Raw genomic sequence first — 19,733 nt, 5'->3', positions numbered from 1 at the left:
TTATTCTGCTTACACAGGCAACAAATGTGCATAGTAGGATATAAAAGGGAGTGGGGTGGGAAGCTATGAAGTTATATGGTGAGTTGGCTTCCATTAACTTTTGCAGAATTTTTTTTACCAGAGGCAATTAGAACAGAAATAAAAAATTGGCTATTCTAAAACATGAAAGAACTACTGTAGGTAACACATTTTCATTGTCATGCAACAAAAGTTCCTTAGAAATTTAGGTCAAAAATGAAGAATAGCAAGAATGTATGATATTTCTATTTTATACAAAGAGACAATCACATCCTGTCTATTTCTCATGTATGCATGAATTTTTCTGTACAGTTAACATATTGAACAGTAAATGTATACGAGTTTCCCAGCATTGTCCCATGGTCTGTGTTTTACACCCCTAGGCAGGACTCTCACTATATCGCTCTTGTTATAGATTTTGTGAATAGTTACCAGTATTTGCAAAAATGTAGTACTTTTATGTGTTACATATTTTCCCACTGTCATTGAATGGCATGGATTTGTATTTTCTTATGAAAAGAATGTTTCATCTATGAGAACTTGCTCAATGATCACATTTAGCATCCATAGTTCTACTTGTAATTCCCTTATCAACCAAGGAATATTGTTTATTGTTTTGCTATATACCAGTGATGGGGAAAGCATGCATACCCAAAATGCGGTGTGCCCCGTGTATGCACCTGTCCCTGTGCATGTGTGTGCTCCCTGTGCGCGCCCCTCCCCACCGTGCACGCGCTGCAAAGACATGAAGAACAGCTGGCCAGTGGGAGGCGCGCATGCATGCACGGCAGACCTGAGCTGGGTCGACAGTGCGCATGCCCACAGAGAGGGATCTGCATGCCATCTCTGGCACGTATGCCACAGGTTCGCCACCACTGCTATATACTGTCCAAAAGCACTCTTACAATATGGACAGCCATATACATTTGGTAAATAAATAAATATTAAGAAACAGCCTTTTTGCTGACACCTTTGGATTAGAAGACAAAAAAAATCTTCTAGGCATTGGCTAATACCTAGATCAGTGGCTTTTGGGTATTGTAGGTGTAGCTAATGATTAAAACTTTTCAATTTTTTTAAATTGAGCCATTATGGTTTTATTGTGTGTTGAATCTATTTTACAGTGACCAATAGAAATAATCTGTGTAAAACATGACATTACTTAGATAAAACCATGCAAATCTATACAAGACCTGTTGAAAGCAGTAAAATTTAATTCTGTATAGACATGTTCAGAACTGCACTGTTCAGTGTGAGAGAGTAGGCTGTCCAGAAAACTGCCAGCACCTGTGTACTTCTGTTCTCTTGTAAGCCCTCTCTTCAGACAGCACAGCAAGATTGACTATAAAAGCTTTGCTATGAAACATTGGAGCGGGAAGAGAAGGTGGTGTGTATCTGTGTGTGGAAGTAAAGCAACCTAAAGCAATTAGAAAGGGATGCTTTTCTCTAGCAGTACTCACAGTGAGTACTAGTTGGAGTAGCCGCAGAAGTGGGGAAGAGTGAGTAATTATGAGTAGTGAGTAACAGTATTTGAGGGCTTATGTGTGTGTGTTATCTAGGAATCTGTGGTGTTGTTAGCTCTTTTATGTCTTGAGTCCACAAATGATGGGGAAATGGTGGTATGCTTTCATTCTAATTAAATTCAAGCAGGAATGCTTCCCTTGTATACAACATATTGCACAGAGGGCAAGGAATGCTTACTATTATGGTTGGTTGCATTGTCTGATAGGAGATGGTGGTGTTGGTGTTAAAGGTATCATTGTAGTATGAAAACTGTTCTAAGTAAAGCTGCCTTTCACAATTGACATGGTGATTTTGTCAATGCTGATGGTATTCAAGTGGTGCTCCAGTTGATTTGGGATTGCACCCAATGTGCCTATCAGTACCATCTTTGTTTTCTTTTGCCACAGTCGTTTTATTTGCGAGTTTTCCTATTTTGTGATCTCCTCCAGTTCCTTCTGTTTTCTCCAGGTTCTGCCATATCCACCATCCAGACTCTCTTGTTTTTCTAATGAACAGTTGTTAAGTTTGGACTATTGCATGTCAGGTGCGTGTTTGAATTCTACATTAGATATTCTCTGAGCTCTTTGGCTTCTTCATTTTCGATTACTTGGTCTATTTTGTGGTCGGATCAATTTTTGCTTGCAGGCAAATGGTATTTCCTGCAGATATTATTATAGTATCATGAGAAAATTACACCACAGTAATATCCACAGCTTGAATAATTAAATGTGGATTTATTTAAACATTCCAAGGAAGATTTCTTTATCACCCCTAGTTACCCCTTTATCATCCCAACCTAGTCATGAAATAAAAATTAAAAGGTGCGTTATAATATTGTTGGAAGCGGAGGTAGGATTCACATGAAGTGTTTCGGCACGTCCAAACAAACGTGGGTGTGGGCTGATAAGAGGGCCAAAAAAAAATATTCAGTTCTGATTATTTATCACAGGATTATTGCAAGGTAGGGTAGAAAGAAAGAACCAATGAGAAGAGGAAAGAAAATACTTTGCACTCCAAATTCCATGTGGTCCTGGCAGAAAGTTGTACAAGGGGAGGTAATTTGCAAGCATCCAACTTGTTTTCTACCATTCCTCCCCATTTAAAAGTCTTTGAAGATAGCATATTAACAGAGGGGAGAGGCCTGGGAGACTCCCCCAAAAAAACAGGCCATGCCACATTATTGCCTGGAAAACATGATTTGTTCCAGTTCAGATATATTGCAGCAGATTTGAGGTTGATGGGACCAAGCTGTACTAACTGCATGTAGTTTATTCAGTTTATCACTAAATATCGAGTTATAGACCAAACACACGAAAGTTAATCGAAATTTTTTTTTTTTTCAAAATGCAACTGGACTTTGTATTTTCTTGAAGATATTTCACTTATCCAAGAAACATCCTCAGTTCTTAATGAATGCTGGGGAATGGAAGAATTTAACACAATTGAGTTGATAATTTCTATTGCTAAGCACGACAGTTGTTGTGGAGTTTTGCCGTATTATGTGATCTTCCTTGCCACAGTTGTTAAATGAATCACCGCAATAAGGTGTTAGTAACATGGTTGATTAAGTGAATCTGACTTCCCCATTGACTTGTCAGATGGTTGCAAAAGATGATCACATGATCCCAGGACACTGAAACCATCATAAATACATGCCAAATATCTAAATTTTGGTCATGTGACCACTGGGATGTAAGTGTGAAAAATGATCATAAGTTATTTTTTTCAGTGTTGCTGTAACTTTGAAAAGACACTAAACAAATTGTTGTAAGTCAAGGACTACCTGTATAAGCTTTCTGTGACTGTTAGTTTGACCAGACTGATGTGTGAGTCTTCCAAGCAGATCTCTTCGTTGTTCCTCACCCATGTACAGAATCTATACTCTGGGAAGTGTTAGTGAAGAGCTCACTTCACCTTCTTTCTCTGATATAAACTATCTGAACTGAGTTGTTTCTTGCTTCTTGGAATATATCCATCACATAATTCCCCTGAGACATAATGGAATTTACTTCTAGAATTGTTCTGAACATAAGCTTAAGGTAGCTTAGAACTTGTCCAAAATCAGTTAGTGTGTAGTCAAGGGTGTTAATTTTGCAAATAGCACACTTCATTTAATTTTGTTTCATCGGTGTCCTAGAGATAGCTAGAATGTGTGAACAAATTCCTGTATCTTCTAAGCAAGTATATACTAGTGTATGCATATAGTGTACAAAACCATTTGTTAACTTATGTCACTGAGGGAATTGATGAGTGGATGACAGGCACTTATTGAAAGAGGAGAAGATTGCCATGAAAGTCTCTTTAATAATAAAATTAGATATATAAGCCTCATTTGGATGATTTGGTACAAAATAGTTACGTTCCCCCATCACATGGGCTCCAGAAGTGGTTTTGCTATGCTATCGATCATGCAGCATGCTCTCAACTTTGATTCTGAAATAGTGTCAGAGAAAACTTGCTTTTAGAGAGGAGGAGGAGAGAGAAAGAGAGAACTTTGGTTTTTTTAAATCCACATTTGTATACAAAATGTCCCCTGAACTACCACCTGTATTCAAACTAATTTGTTGAATTAGCAAGTTTAATTGTATTTTGTTCATCAGAATGTCTGTTAAGAGTATTGTCACATGTGAGCATTAAACAGTCTTTGCTGGAATAGGTATGGAACTCGGGTCTAAGTCTTAAAGTGGAAAGGAAGACCATTTGATATCTCTTCCATGAGTGATCTCACATTAATCATTTTCAAATGTAAAGTGCTATCCTGTCTGCAAAAAGAGTCTATATTGAACACATTCCACAGTGACTTAACTTGAAGGTTTACAGTCTATAACTTGAAGAGTAAGTAGAATCACATGAAGAACTTGGGATGTATACTATTTTTTTAGGCAGAGAATCTTTCAGTAACTTCCCCAAGGCCACTCTTCAAAATGGGCCAGGGCCAATAGGAAGAACTAGATGAAATAAGATCAATTTGATTAATGTAATGTAAATCTAACTCATATTAAAGTCCATATGGATTTGCAGAAAAGTGGAATCAAAATGTGTACACTTCACTAAAATGAGAAAAATAAAATGAAGAATAAAGGCAAATTTAGTTTGCTTATTTGGGTCAAGCATCACCATTTCTTCAGCTCATTACTTCAAAAGAAGAAATCACATGCTCAGTTGGAAACACCAAACAGTTGACCTTACATCCCTCTCCACTATGGGCTTAGGAAGAAGTCTGAGGTGATCCTAAAACTGCTCTTGTAGCTCAGATAAAATTAACACACCTCAGGAATATATGTATCTTTATAAGTAATTTGAATTACTTTCTGACTTATCTTTTTGTTTAGATCCTTAATTAGATGTTTTAACTTTGCGCTAGGGAGAAAAGAAGAAAGACATTTACCCAATAAAGGTCAGAATAATGTCTCATAAGAAGAGGGAAAATAAAGCTGTGGAAGGTTGGAAGCAGTTAGATGAGGCAAAAGGAGTAGTACGTTTTGCTATTTGACAGTCATCTTATGTCAGAAAGTTCACACTTGCCATTTCTGATTTTATTCACAGTATTGCTTCATCTTTTGATTAATCAGGCCATTGAATGGGAAAATGCCAGCGCTAGAAATGCCCCTGAATTTTGACAGCTTCTTTTATTCTTCTTACTCGTCCCCCCTCCTTCATTTTCAAAACATTTGCTACAAATTTTTTTTAATGAATTTGGTTCTGTTGCAGCTTATCTCCGCGTGTTTCTTAATTCCAATCAGTCATAATCAGCTTATGAGGAATCATTTTTCAACCTATGAAATAATTTTCTCCACAATGCCACAGAGAGGAAGGATAATTATTTTCGGGAGATGAACTCACTGAAAGCAAACTGCTTTTGTGTTTTTCTAGCTGTGGCAGTCTTTCTCTATCTCTCCTGACAATGGGCCAGGAAAGGTAATACAAAGAGATAATAAGCCAAAATTTGAGCTATTAGAAGAAATGTGAAACCTTTTCAAAGATCTTAAGTATCCAGTCTATAAATCCATAAGGGTGGGAAGCAAAAGGCTCTTTGTCTTCCCAGCATTTCTGTTTCCTATCAACATCCCCTCTAGTTCAACTCAAAAAAGACCTTACCTTAACTTTAAGGTTCTTTTTATATACACTGCTCAAAAAAATAAAGGGAACACAAAAATAAGACGTCCTAGATCTGAATGAATGAAATATTCTTATTAAGTACTTTGTTCATTACATAGTTGAATGTGCTGACAACAAAATCACTCAAAAATTATCAATGGAAATCAAATTTAGCAACCCATGGAGGTCTGGATTTGGAGTTACACTCAAAATTAAAGTGGAAAAAAACACTACAGGCTGATCCAACTTTGATGTAATGTCCTTAAAACAAGTCAAAATGAGGCTCGGTAGTGTGTGTGGCATCCACGTGCCTGTATGACCTCCCTACAACGCCTGGGCATGCTCCTGATGAGGTGGCAGATGGTCTCCTGAGGGATCTCAGGCCTCCTGAGGGATCTCGCACCTGGACTAAAGCATCCCCCAACTCCTGGACAGTCTGTGGTGCAACGTGGCATTGGTGGATGGAGCGAGACATGATGTCCCAGATGTGCTCAAATGGATTTAGATCTGGGGAACGGGCGGGCCAGTCCATAGCATCAATGCCTTCATCTTGCAGGAACTGCTGACACACTCTAGCCACATGAGGTCTAGCATTGTCTTGCATTAGGAGGAACCCAGGGCCAACCGCACCAGCATATGGTCTCACACGGGGTCTGAGGATCTCATCTCGGTACCTAATGGCAGTCATGCTACCTTTGGCGAGCACATGGAGGGCTGTGCGGCCCCCTAAAGAAATGCCACCCTACACCATTACTGACTCACTGCCAAACCGGTCATGTTGGAGGATGTTGCAAGCAGCAGAACATTCTCCACGGTGTCTCCAAACTCTGTCATGTCTGTCACATGTGCTCAGTGTGAACCTGCTTTCATCTGTGAAGAGCACAGGGTGCCAGTGGCGAATTTGCCAATCTTGGTGTTCTCTGGCAAATGCCAAACGTCCTGCACGGTGTTGGCCTGTAAGCACAGCCTCCACCTGTGGACGTCGGGCCCTTATACCACCCTCATGGAGTCTGTTTCTGACTGTTTGAGCAGCCACATGCACATTTGTGGCCCACTGGAGGTCATTTTGCAGGGCTCTGGCAGTGTTCCTCCTGTCCCCCCTTACACAAAGGCGGAGGTAGCAGTCCTGATGCTGGGTTGTTGCCCTCCTACAGCCTCCTCCACATCTCCTGATGTACTGGCCTGTCTCCTGGTAGCGCCTCCATGCTCTGGACACTATGCTGACAGACACAACAAACCTTCTTGCCACAGCTCGCATTGATGTGCCATCCTGGATGAGCTGCACTATCTGAGCCACTTGTGTGGGTTGTAGACTCCATCTCATGCTACCACGAGAGTGAAAGCACCGCCAGCATTCAAAAGTGCCCAAACCATCAGCCAGAAAGCATAGGAACTGAGAAATGGTCTGTGGTCACCACCTGCAGAACCACTCCTTTATTGGGGATGCCTTGCGAACTGCCTATGCTTTCCACCTGTTGTCTATTCCATTTGCACAACAGCATGTGAAATTGATTGTCAATCAGTGTTGCTACCTAAGTGGACAGTTTGATTTCACAGAAGTGTGATTGACTTGGAGTTACATTGTGTTGTTTAAGTGTTCCTTTTATTTTTTTGAGCAGTGTATTTAACTAAATATAATGAGTCAGCTTTAATGGCCTGGTCAACAAGTAACAAACCATAAAACATGAAATCATGTTTTACATAAGTTTACATAACAAATTTAGTGAACATCAAACCATATTATGGCTGTATAAATTCAGCCTATAAAGGGTTAAATATAGATCCAAGGCAACAAATATAAAACAATTGTAGGAAAAATGTCTACTTCAAATGACAAAATATCCTTTAGGATATTTATCTCCAAAGTTCTTTATCTCCAAAGTTCTGTCAAATCTGAATGGTTATTTTTAGCAATAAGATCTCCTGAAGGATTGTTAACATTTTTAAGGGCAGGATTTATTTTCAAATGCATACTTATTTAGTTATCAATTTAGGCAAAGATTTGCTGAAAGGTTTTGTGTAATATGCAAAATTCTACCTTTGCTATAACTGATGCCTAAAAAAATTAGCCTATTTCAAATCTTCTCTACCATAGTGTATTATAAGAAAGATTGAGAGGTTTTTCTTTTCATAAAAATGCAACAAAATTCTAACCTGTAGGAAATGTTCATTTTCTTCCAAATGTCCATTGTTCTTACCTCGAGCTTTTTAGAGTCAACATAGGTAGCCCTTGACTTATGACCAGCTATTCAATGGCAAAAAATGCCCATTTGGGAGATTGAATTTGTTAAGTGAGATCCACTTAACAATTGCTATAATAGTCAAAACGTTAGGTCAGTCATATGGCACCTCGACTTACAACCACAATGACTTATGACTAGCATTCCATTCCCAATTGTGCTTACAAGTCGAGGGCTATGTGTATCTTCTTCATATTTAGATACAGGCATTTTTTTTCATTAGGTTCATTTTTCATTTCTGGGATGCTTTTTTGGGGTGCTTTCAACTCTATAATTTTCTCTAGAAGGTGCTGTGGAATTTAAGGATATTTTTAATATGAAGATTAATCAGTAGAAGTTTTATTTTTTTGTGGAAGATGAGTTCTATAATAGTAAAATATGTCTCTGGTTTATTATTGGACATAAGGGATTCAATTTTTGGCCATATTAATAATTAATCTGTTGAGCAAAAGATGACTAAGTAACTACTTTAACACTCTTTGGTTATCATTGAAAGTTCTATTTTTGTATTAACTCCATCAACTTCAGTGGGATTAATTTTAAGTAAACATTTATATAATTGTTGTCTTAATGCATGGTATGAGTGATCATTCCTTTCCCTGTTTGATTATACTTTCTCTGAAGTCACTTGGAAAGTAACTTTTTGGCTTTAACTTGGATTATGTCTGTGACAAAACTCAATTGTTGTTTTTTTTAAACCACCATATTCTGGCACACTTATTAAGTAAATCCAGGCCTGGATATTTATGGGACCCGTCTATGTCATTGGCTTCTGCCCATTCAGTAAAATTGACCAGGCAGGATAATTCTAAGCTCTTTCCTGTAGGTACTGTCATCTTCACAAGTCCAACTTCTCTCTTGCAGCTTCCAGCTTCCCCAATTGATTTTTGTTTTTGGAAGCTAACTTGGAAAGTCTCAAAGGCCAATTGCATGATGCCAAGATGCTGCATTTGTCATAAATACATGTTGCCTGCCAAGAACCTGAATTTTGATCAAGTAACATTGGAGATGCTTCAGTGGTCACATATGCAAGAGCTGATCATAAGTAACTTTTTAATATAAGCTGTTGTAACTGTGAATGGTTACTAAACAAACAGTTATAAGCTGAACATTATCTGTATTGCAAACATTGAACGTTAACACACTTCTTCATTATTTTCTCTCTGTTTTTAATGACAGCATACCACTCTATAACACTTTATTCTTGTTTTTAACTCCTTGCTCTTTAATGATCTGACAGAAGTAGGATAAGAGCGATTAGATCAAGAGTAACTTCAAGCAAGGTTTTAAAAAGTCAGGATGGCAAACGTAGTGGTGCAATTGACGTTCCATTGTTCTTTAGTTGATTGTATGCATATAAAAAAGTGGAACTTCAATTCTAACTTTGCAGCCCCCATCTTGACTTTTTGACTACAATCTGCAGATACTTCTGGCTTAAATGGCTAAAAAGAAAAACAGGTAATTTTTATTTATATATAGGCTTTGTCTAGAGCTAAGACAGGAACTTGGAAGAGGAAAACAATGTGGACTTGAAGAAGGAGAGATATTCTGTCAGCAATATTTGCAAAACTGTGATCATACCTCCTATTTAAATTACTTAATTTAATGGTGGGTGGGATTTTTAAGCCATTGTTCAGCTGGATTCTCTTTTATTGTCTTACTTTTCTGCTCCTTACATATCTTATATTCCATTTTTACTTTGGTTTATTTATTTTAATTACTTTTGTCTCTTTTCCTCTTACCTCTTGTCCCCTTTTCTTTCCCCTGTTTCTGATCCACAGGCTTTACAGTGCATGTTGGTCTCCCTCCATTCAGAGCTTGACATTCAAAGGTACTTGATGAAAATTGAAACCTCTCAGAGAGTTAGTACTATATATTTTCTTTTTTCTGCACCCTGCCTTGGAATGAGCTTGCCATTTGGTCCTATTTTAACCAAGTGCATCACATTTAGTAATTTTAACAGTTTGCATCACAATTAATATTTTTCCCTCATTCGAGGTAGAATTGCATGATCTTTTAGCTCTGCACGGACAGTTTTGGCTTTTAGTGCTGCTCCGCTCCTCCAAATTCCATCTTTCAGGCATTTCCTGATGAATAAGTTTCCCACCACTCAAATATTGCAATTTAATACTTTAGTTTGGATAGGATTAGAATGGGTTGTGCTGACATTATCAAAATGCACCAGGCATCTCTGTACCTACTGTGGGTAGTTGCAGACCATTATAATGTAGCTCTCCAGTGATGAGTTGCAGAGACCACTCAGCTATTGGTCCAAAACTAGAATCAGTGTTTGTTATTTGCAAAATCAGCACAGCCAAAGTGGAGCAAACTGCGATTTGGTCCCATCATGTATGACAATGTCATCTAAACAAGTGACAATGTCATCTAAACAGTGGGAGCCATTTTATTCTTTGTGAACTGAACCTTTATCTGGATATGTCTTCAGTATCTCAAAAGTGGCATGGAAGATGCATACAAAAATGCCTGTCTCTTTCAGAGCATTCTGAGAAGCATGCAATTTCCATTCATCCTTGAGGCTAGATCTTAATATTTTATTTTTGAGAAGCAAGAGTTTCAGGCACTCTTTTGTTATGCTTATTGGCCTTTGTAATTCTCTGGAAAGTTGCCTAAAGTTATTGCATTTAAATATGAGTTTTACAAATATACTTTATCATCCTCCATCGCTACCAGGCATTTTGCCTCCATCGCTACCAAGCATTACAAGATACATTTTTTAAAAAAAACATATTCAATGGCACCATGACTTGTTGCAATTTTTCAAGAACAACTGTAAATTTGAGCAACTATGTATATAATCCGTTAGCTTTTATTTAAAAAAAAAACATGCCACAAATACAGAAGATGCTTTTTCTCCTGTGTTGTTTCAAATATGCCTTTGGATATTTGTGCTCAAAAGAGATGGAAGTGTAATCTGTTTCTTCGAGCAGAACATTTTGTCTCAAAGGCTCACACAATAACGTATTTTAGCATTTGCTTCCCTTGATTTTCCTTTTATTGCTGCTCCAGGACTTTCTTCAGAGTATTTCCTCTTAAATCTGTACACAAAAGTTAACCTTTTTTTCCTTTGCATACTTTAGCAAACTATTTTAATAGGTTGAAATTGTATCCCTAAATACAGTCAGGTACTTCTGATAATAAAAATTACTTCACTGATAATGGAGATCTGGCTTCCCCTTAAAGCTAATTTTAAAACTCAGTATATACAGTGCATTATCATAGAACACTACTTAGTTATATCTATAGGAAACAACAGTATTTCAAATAGATCTGACATAATATGATCAATTACTTTAATCCTATATTTCAAACACTCAAATGTTAGAGTTTTGGGATTTTCTAGTGAAATTAGAAAGCTGTCCTCTGGAAATAAGGCTCTTTGTATAAAGGATAGCCAGGAACCAACCATGGCTATGGATGTGTTTCGTTGGAGAATATGAATTATGATACACTCAGAGGGGTGGTGGGGAAAACAGGGTCAAGGGTGACAATGAATTACATGTCTAACAGTCAGCTACACCCAGGTCATACCGACATGTTAACTCCCAATAAATCCTGTGTAGTTTTGGAAATTTGGCTCAAGACTTATGATTTAATTGGAGTAACTGCCGGAATCCTGACATCATCATTTTGAGGTGGAAACAGGTAAATTGTGGTGTAAATTCTAAAAGAGACATGCAATAGGACAGGAATTAAAACCTCACCTCCCCCAAACTCGGTTTTCAGTTTTCTGCATCACCTCTTTTGTTACCTCCCAAATTTGAAGTGAATCTGTGACCACAATATGATTCAGGGAGTCTTTCAACCCCTCTTGAGTTTTCCAAGAGTGTACAGAAGGCAGTCCCATCACCCATTTAAACCACTGGGCAGTTTGATGTGTCTTCAAGCAATGATGAAGTGTAGGTTGTTGTTTTTAACTGACTATCTGACACAGTCTAGTTAAATGAAAATAATGCAATATAAACACAGAAAACTTAAAAGAGTGACAAAATTAAAGTTCATTGTAGAAAAACAGACTGGTCAACATGGCTGAATAACACAATTAAAAATTGTTAAATTTCAGCTCAAATAATTTATTTTAAATAACCTTTTGTTATTGATTCCTCTTGTTTCTAATATTAATAAGAGAGGGAATCGGTGAGAGAAACCTATCTCAAGAAATATCCTCTTTGAATATGTAATTTTGAAGAGTAGAGTGTTGTAAAAATATATTTGTCTTGCATTGTGATTCTACAATCATCCACCTGTCCATACCTTATACTGCATGCAAGCAAACACATAAAGGGTTTAGACCATTGTGCTTTTGGTTATTAAAAACTTCTGTTTTTCTGGTTTTGTTTATATCAGTAATGATCAAGATCAAATTACATTTTAAAATGTTGGTATTTTTTTTAAAGTAGTCACCTTTTGAATTTAACAGAAAGCAGTTCAGGAGTTCTAGTCTGGACTGGGATGTGTGGGCCATAAGGAAGGAAATTAGGGCAACACTTCTATTTCCTATTTAAAATCAGGTTGAAATTGTTACTTCCTGCAATAACAGCTGAGAAGGATTAGCGGGAATACAATATTTGTCTGTGGGACAATTAACTAATTGCCACTGTTTTCTAATCCAGATTCTCATCCATTCACAGCTGTTATTTTTTTAAAGGAAGAACAGTGAACAGGTATAACATGTCATCTGGTTTCTCAGATCACATATTTTTAAATTGGATACAAACTGATGCATTTGACTCTCTCTCAAAAATTGACTGTGAATTGCTTAGCCTTTGAATGTTTAATTTTAACCACTGTAGCTTGTTAACACTGGAAAAATAACTGAAATTCACACAGGAATGGATTGTTAAGAAATGGATAATTGATTAGGAATGCTAAATTGTGCTTGAAAACAGAAACACAGTTGTATCCAATAGGGGTTAACAAGAACAGCCAGATATTGTGTAGCTTTCAGCTGCTTGTGATTAAGAACAGCTGACTTAAATTTGTGTTTCTGCTGTGTGTAAGTGTACAATCAGATTTTCACTCCAATATTTACATCTTGTTAAAAGAAACAATAAATATATTCACTTGTCTGGAAATTAATCATTTTTCTCATCAGTTTAAATGTTAAATAAGAGAGAAAGCAGACTGTAGATTTGCAACAGTTCAAGAGATCAATGAACTGATCTTTGGAATCTTACGTTAGCTTTAAGACAGCTATCAGGAATCTAATTTTGAGTCATTTAACAGCACTACAGAAGCAATATTTGAATCTTTTCATAGAACACAACTTTGAGATGATCTAGTCCAACCCACTAAATTCTAGATTTGCTTTATCCAATAAGTTACAGGTGTCAAACTCAACATATCACATTGCCATCATATGACATTTCACAACATTTTCCCCATTCACAGAGCTGGAGTGGGCATGGCCTGCACATGGCACATTCAGCCAAGGGGTCACCAATTTGACATCCTGCAATAAGTGATCTAAATAAGTTTTCCTGCTTCTTTTAATTTTCAGTATGGAGAAAATAGTAGATATCAATATCATCATGTTTTATCATTTAAGGAAAGTTTTAAATTGCAAGGACAAGTATTATAACATTCAAAATAATGGAGGTCTATGGAAATTCTCAGTCATCCAGGACAATGTCCCAAAGGTGCTTTTCCAAGAGGACTTTCTGATTTTTCTTTGAAGACTTTTCACTTCTTATTCAAGAAGCCCTAACTTAACTTCTTCACCTCTAACTAGATGGTGGGTAGTGGAAGTCCTGGGACACACCCATTTGCACCATTCAGGTGACTCTGGTGACACAGATAACTTCAGGTAGTCTTAACAACTTTGCCAAAATAATGCAAATGGTCATCTGTCTGCAAGGAGTATAAATCCTTCCGCTCTCCACCATTCAGTCAGAGCTGAAGAAGCTTCTTCAAGTGAGAAGTGAAACATCTTCAAAAAAAAGTCCAGTTGCCTATTGGAAAAGCACCTTTGGAACAAAATAATGGAGGCTTTTATAGATGTGGGTTTCTCAATTACGAAGATGAAAGAAATTAGTTTAATTGCCTTTTGGATTTCATTTTTGGGGGGAGAGATTTTGTCACTTCTTATTAACATACATGCACCCACATGTATGTTAATGTTATATATTTGGAATCAATATCATAAAACATTTTGAAACATGCCTCTCCATTGTCAGAAGCAAACTTTATGCTAAAATTCCTGCTGAATCATTGGGCCTGAGAGTGGGGAGGTTAGATGTTGAAATCTGCTTTTAAAAAAATACCCAGATATTTTAAGAGGCAAATCTCTAGAGATCAAAAATTGGCCATGTTTAGGGACTTCCGGTTGGAGCTTCTTCAGCGACAGACCGAAACCTCGTCTCTGCGAGGCTTCAATCCGTGCTCGCCGCTGGAGCGCCCCGAGCCGGCTGGTTTCGGGGCAAAGCCACCCCGTAGAGGTGGTGAAGAGGGGGAAAACTGCCAGCAGGGTTGAGGAGAGCCGCATCTCTCCTCCCCAGCTGGCCATTACTCCCTTTCCCAAAGGCTGTTGCAGCGGTGGTCAGAAATGGCCACCACAAAGAAGAACTCGACCGGAAAAGAATGTGCAGGAGGAAGATAAGAAGAGAAAGTTTTGGTTGACCGGATCAAACAGCAAAAGCAACAAATAAGGTACGCTGGAACTGAAACTGTTAAAAAACAATAACATTGTTCCCTAAGAAGATTTTTAAGCTGCGAAGGAGAGAGAAAAGGGAAAAGATTTGGTTTTCTCCTTTTCCTATACTGACAGCTAAGAAACTTAAGCAAGAAATTGGAAAAAAAATCCACTTTGACATCAATAGGCATTTAATGCTGAAAATAAAAAGTCAAAGGGATAATAAAGATTTCTGGATAATTAAAAGCTTTTGAAAACAGGAAAGGAGAGAGGAAGAATAAAGGGCAGGATCTGGAAGGGAGGAGACTGCCTGGAATTAAAAAAGAACTTACAGCAAAATCTCAACAAGATTTCCAAAAGATACATTCTAACTGAAATATTGCAACAAAAACCCCAGGAAGAGAAAGTGGAAAAAGAAATAAGAAGATATAACTCGGGACTATCTGGATTACTTGATGATTTCTGGACAAATCAATTGGGTGGTTGTTTAAAACTGTTTAAAATGGCTCCACTTTTAGAAGAACTGAAAATGGAACTTAAAAAGTACAAAGAAGATGCACAAGAAGGGAGAGGTTCTTTTGGCTTCGTATTTCAGTTTTTAGAAATGGAGATTTGGAATTATGAGAAACAACAAGAAATGCCCGCAGAACAATAAGATTGCAACAAAGAAGAAGCCATCTTTAATTAACAAGTAATCTTAGATGGGGGGAAAAAAAGGAAAGGGGAGAAAGAGAATGGAAAGTTTAAGATTGGGAAAAACAACTCCCCCCCAAAAAAATAGAGTGAAAAATAAGTATAAAATCAGAAAGCAACAGAAGAGGAAATGCAGAAGAGAGATTAGAACTAGAGAGACAAGGGGTAAAAGGGGAGGGAGAAGATGAGAGGGAAGAAAGAAAGGAAAAGAAGTTATAAAGGACAGAAGCAAAATATAGAGAAACAGGGCCTATTTAGAGATAATGGGTGAAAACGTAATGGAAAAAGGGATTCTGCAAAGGTACATAAGATAGTATGGTTATATTAGAAGCAGAAATAATTTTAGAAAATATGAAACAATGTATGATTAAAATGTCTGATAAAATAGCTATAAGTAATTCAGTGGAATGCTTGTCAATAAATAAATGTAACAAAAGGTATATTTAATGATTTATAAAACATATGTGAAGAGAAATAAGGAAAATTAATTATGGAGATTATATGTGTTTTTAAGGAAGTATGATATTTAATTGAAAAGAAGTGTTAAAGATGTTACGGTTTTAATGATTATTAATGATAGAACAGAACTGGAATGGAATGAGGGTTTATAATTACATATATTTACAATCTTTTTTAAAAAGAATATAGTGTGTATTATAAGAATGTACCAAGCAGAATTCGATTGGAAGTTATGTATTATGTATTATATTGAAGGTCATAAACTTAAGGTATATATTGAAGTTTAAATAAGAATTGAATGGATGTAATTAAAAGATATAAAGGTGTCATACTCCAATTAGTAACTACAGGAGAAAATTTGTTTAGTGAGAAAAGATAATATGAAATTGAAGCAGAACAGACAAAAGTATAAATATAATGATTTGAATTGAGATGAGATAATCAAAATAAAATTGAGAAAATTAAAAGAGGGGAAAAACTATATATAAAATGTAAAATAATATAAGATATGGAATAGAATACAAGAAGGAGCATGAAATTGAGTTTTGTGTCTGTATAAAGAAGTTCAACCCGGGACCATGCTATTTTCAAAAAAGATGTTTTACTTGTATTTTGTGTGTGAAAACCCAAATAAAACTTTATTTTTAAAAAAATTGGCCATGTTTAAATAACTTTTGTGGGGGGGGAGCGGTGTTTGGGTTTTGGTCTCTTATTGAAGTATATAAAATTTTCACAGAAACCTAGTTTTACACAGAACACCCTTTTAAAAAATCACAATATTCTGCTAATATTGTCATAATAGGCCCTTGATAATACTTAACATAATGATGCAAATTTTGGAAGTCTCTAGAGATTTGGAGTTTTTCTTCAGTATTTCAAAGGTACTGAATGTTATGAGGACTCAAGTTGGCAACAGATAGTGGGAAGAAGGCTAAAGCACTTTGACAACTTAATGAAAATCTAATAAAATGCCTAAGTTGGTAATTCAGGCAAGGTCACTGAATCTTTCCATTAAAGCAAAATGTTAGGGGAAAGGGTAGATGTCAGCAGTATGGTTCTCTTCCTTTTTAGAAATCCGAACTTGATCTAAACAGTGTTTTATAATCTTTCAAATATACACATTAATAATAGAAAGAAAGAAAGAAAACTTAGAATGGAAATAAATTCAAAGTCTTGGATAATGCATAAGGGAGGCTGAAAATAGAAGGGATTCCTTGTTAGGGTATCTTGTCTTCTGTCCTGTATGGGTGTTTAATGGACAAGCTGGAAAAAAGAAGGAATCAAGAAATGGTAAAATGTTTACTACAGGTTGTTAATAATAATAATGTCTAAATCAATTATCTCCAATGTTATATCCTCCAGGAGTAAAACTGTAACCCTTGGAATTTACAGATGGTATGCTTTGTAATGTGAAATTATATGCTTTAAAGTCAGGTGGCAAAAACATTGGGTCTATTGAGTAAATTTTAATTTTATTTATTCTCTTTGGTTATATTGCTTATAAATGATACTCCACTATTTGCTCTTTTTTTAAACTGAGTAGTCGTTATTCCAAGTTGTATAATGATTAAGGTATGGAAAGATACAGGCTCTAGTCCAGGGCTGTCAAACTCCTGGCCCATGGGCTGGAGGCCATGGCCACACCTGGTTTAGCAAAGAGGGGGGAGTCCCATTACGTCACATGACGCCTCTGTGACAATGTGAGTTTGACACCCCTGCTCTAATCCTTAACCATGACATGTACCTTAAGTGAATTTGGATAATCCTCCTCTCTCTGCCTAATTTAATGTCTCAGTATTATTGTGGGGGGAAATAGGAGAAGAATCAAGCTCAGTGGTGTAATCGGCTACGTTCATAATTGGAAATAAACCTGGTTCTGATCTGTCCTTTTACTGAACTGTAAGAGCTAATAGTGGAGCTACTAAATAATTTTCACATATCAATTACTGAAAGCAGATTTAAAGGCACTTAGAAAGGTAGCTCTTTAATTCATGGCATGTCAGTTTCATTTTGTAGATATTTATATAGTTCTGTTCCCTTGTTGTTACAATACTAACAATTGTTGAAGCATCATGAAATGGAATTGCCATCCATTTGACTTGTAAAACTTTAGCCTTAGGTGCTTGTAAATATTAATTTTGTGCATTTGTGTGCACAGCAGTAAAAAAATCTTAATGGAATACCCTAGGAAAATCTGTATAAATAGCGTATACCTTCAGGGAGGGAGTCACCAATTTGATCGGTATTTTATCTTTCAAGAGAGAGGGGGAAGTCATCTTCCCTCAGGCAAGAGTTTAACATTACTAAAAAGAGTTTGCTCTCTGTTTTTATTTATTTTACAGACAAGGAGCCCAAAGCTTTCTCAAAGTCCACAGCCCAGCTTGGGAGATCCAGCTGAATATTTGTCAGAGGTATCTGTTGACTCCTCAGAAGTCATGTCAGAAGCAGAAGCCCTGTCTCCTTTTTCAAGGGGGAGCCGTACTCGAGCAAGTCTTCCAGTTGTGAGGACAACAAATCAAACAAAAGAAAGATCTCTTGGTAAGACATTGCCCACAGGAAACTGTTTAAGGTTGTGCTTTACGATTTCCTCAAGTAGCTCTGAGTATAAAACTCTGTGGTACTAGTTTATATATCTGATATATAATGAACAAGAGACAGATACAAATATACTTAAGGGGAGTTTTAATCTTTGAGGCATCACTTTGATGAACATTTCCTCACTCCAAGAGAGAAAGTTCTTCTGAGACCAGAGGCAACGTTCTTTTGAGATCAGCTGAGCATCTTCTGCATGTAGAAAATTAATAGTGTGGAAAATCGAATATTGTTATAAAATGTTTCAGGAAACATGCCAATTTGGTCATTATGGAAGTGACTGCTACTTTCTTGGAAGTAAATTATCCAGAACAGGAAGTAGTTTGTATGTTCTAGATATAGTTTGGATGTTCTGGATATAGTTTGACTCTATTAAAATCCTTCAATTTAATCAAGCTATATGAACTCAGCTTTCCAGTTATCTCTCCCTAAAAAGAAGTAAATTCTTCTTTAAAGTATTTTTTTTATTTTCTATGCAAATATAAAAAAACGGGAGAGTCCAAATCAATTCATAAAACTGTGCAATATCCATTTTTTCCTTCCTGTTAACTTTCCAAACCATTGATAACATTGAATATCTACAAGTAAATGTTCCAGAATAGAATTACTGTATGAAATATCTTCTCTGTAGAAGGGAAACTGTCTAACACCAAGCCACGTATTATGATTCAATATTGCATGTTGAATACCGCATCTCCAAATAACTAAACTTTTAAACTTCTATTGGGAAAGAATTATAGGTGGCCAGTAGGCCTGAAATTAAAAGGGTTTTTTTGGTCAAAACTAACTTAATGTTAAATTTATACCCAAGTGATACATAGATTCTGAAATGATATTTCATTGACATTGTTTTGCACTTTGCTATATTCCATGTCTCTGTGTTGTCTTGAACATTCATTGTTGCATATTCTAATAATTCCCTAAATTTAAACAACTGCAATGATTTGCCTAACAATCATGGCAAAAAAGGTCATAAAACCGGGCTTGACTCTCTTAATAACCACCAAATGAAATTCTGTTCTTAATTGTGCTCATAAATAAAGAACTTCCTACAAACGTAAAAAAGTATTGTGGATGGATTGCAGGGAGAAGGTCTCTATGCTGTTTAGATACAGGCTAAATCTGCTTCAAGCTGCAGGATAGAGAGTAAACTTGTAATTTATTTTGAACATGCATTTATTGCCAGAGAAAGGAGAGACATTTGTCAGACGTTCTGATGCAGGTCACTGAGCTTTATGCCCCATGAGTTACAGAAGTATCCTTTCTTTTTTTAGAGAAGACTTGTTGAGCCAGGAACTTCATCAATCCTCAGCTCGGGACATCCCTTTTGCTTTGAACCCAGAGTATCTTGCAAGTTAATTAGTTTGGAATCAATCTTTATTAGTTACTCAAGGAGGAGGCAAAATACTATCATAATATACAATCAGGGTGTTTTCTATATAAGGCAGTGAATTGCTGAGACAGGCAAAAGGTTATTATCA

The 19,733-nt window shown here is 36.5% G+C and overlaps 1 protein-coding gene across 16 annotated transcripts in view; it reads left to right on the top strand.

Moving 5' to 3' along the window:
- Positions 1 to 19,733, top strand: part of KIAA1217 (KIAA1217 ortholog) — a 234,508-nt gene that overhangs the window by 113,564 nt on the left and 101,211 nt on the right. For 10 of the 16 annotated variants that reach the window (XM_087947725.1, XM_026675686.2, XM_087947724.1 and 7 more), the window contains one exon: positions 18,003 to 18,198. In XM_087947725.1, coding sequence (XP_087803851.1) covers positions 18,003 to 18,198 — 196 coding nt within the window. Of the gene's footprint in view, positions 1 to 9,640; positions 9,722 to 18,002; positions 18,199 to 19,733 lie in introns of all 16 variants that reach the window. The other 6 variants (XM_087947723.1, XM_026675685.2, XM_087947722.1 and 3 more) reach the window with 1 other exon arrangement.

This window comes from Notechis scutatus, chromosome Z, assembly GCF_049901735.1.
Source record: "Notechis scutatus isolate UNSWTSFEM ecotype Mainland chromosome Z, rNotScu1.2, whole genome shotgun sequence".
Taxonomy (NCBI): Eukaryota; Metazoa; Chordata; class Lepidosauria; order Squamata; family Elapidae; genus Notechis; species Notechis scutatus.
This window is presented reverse-complemented; position numbering and strand designations above follow the sequence as displayed.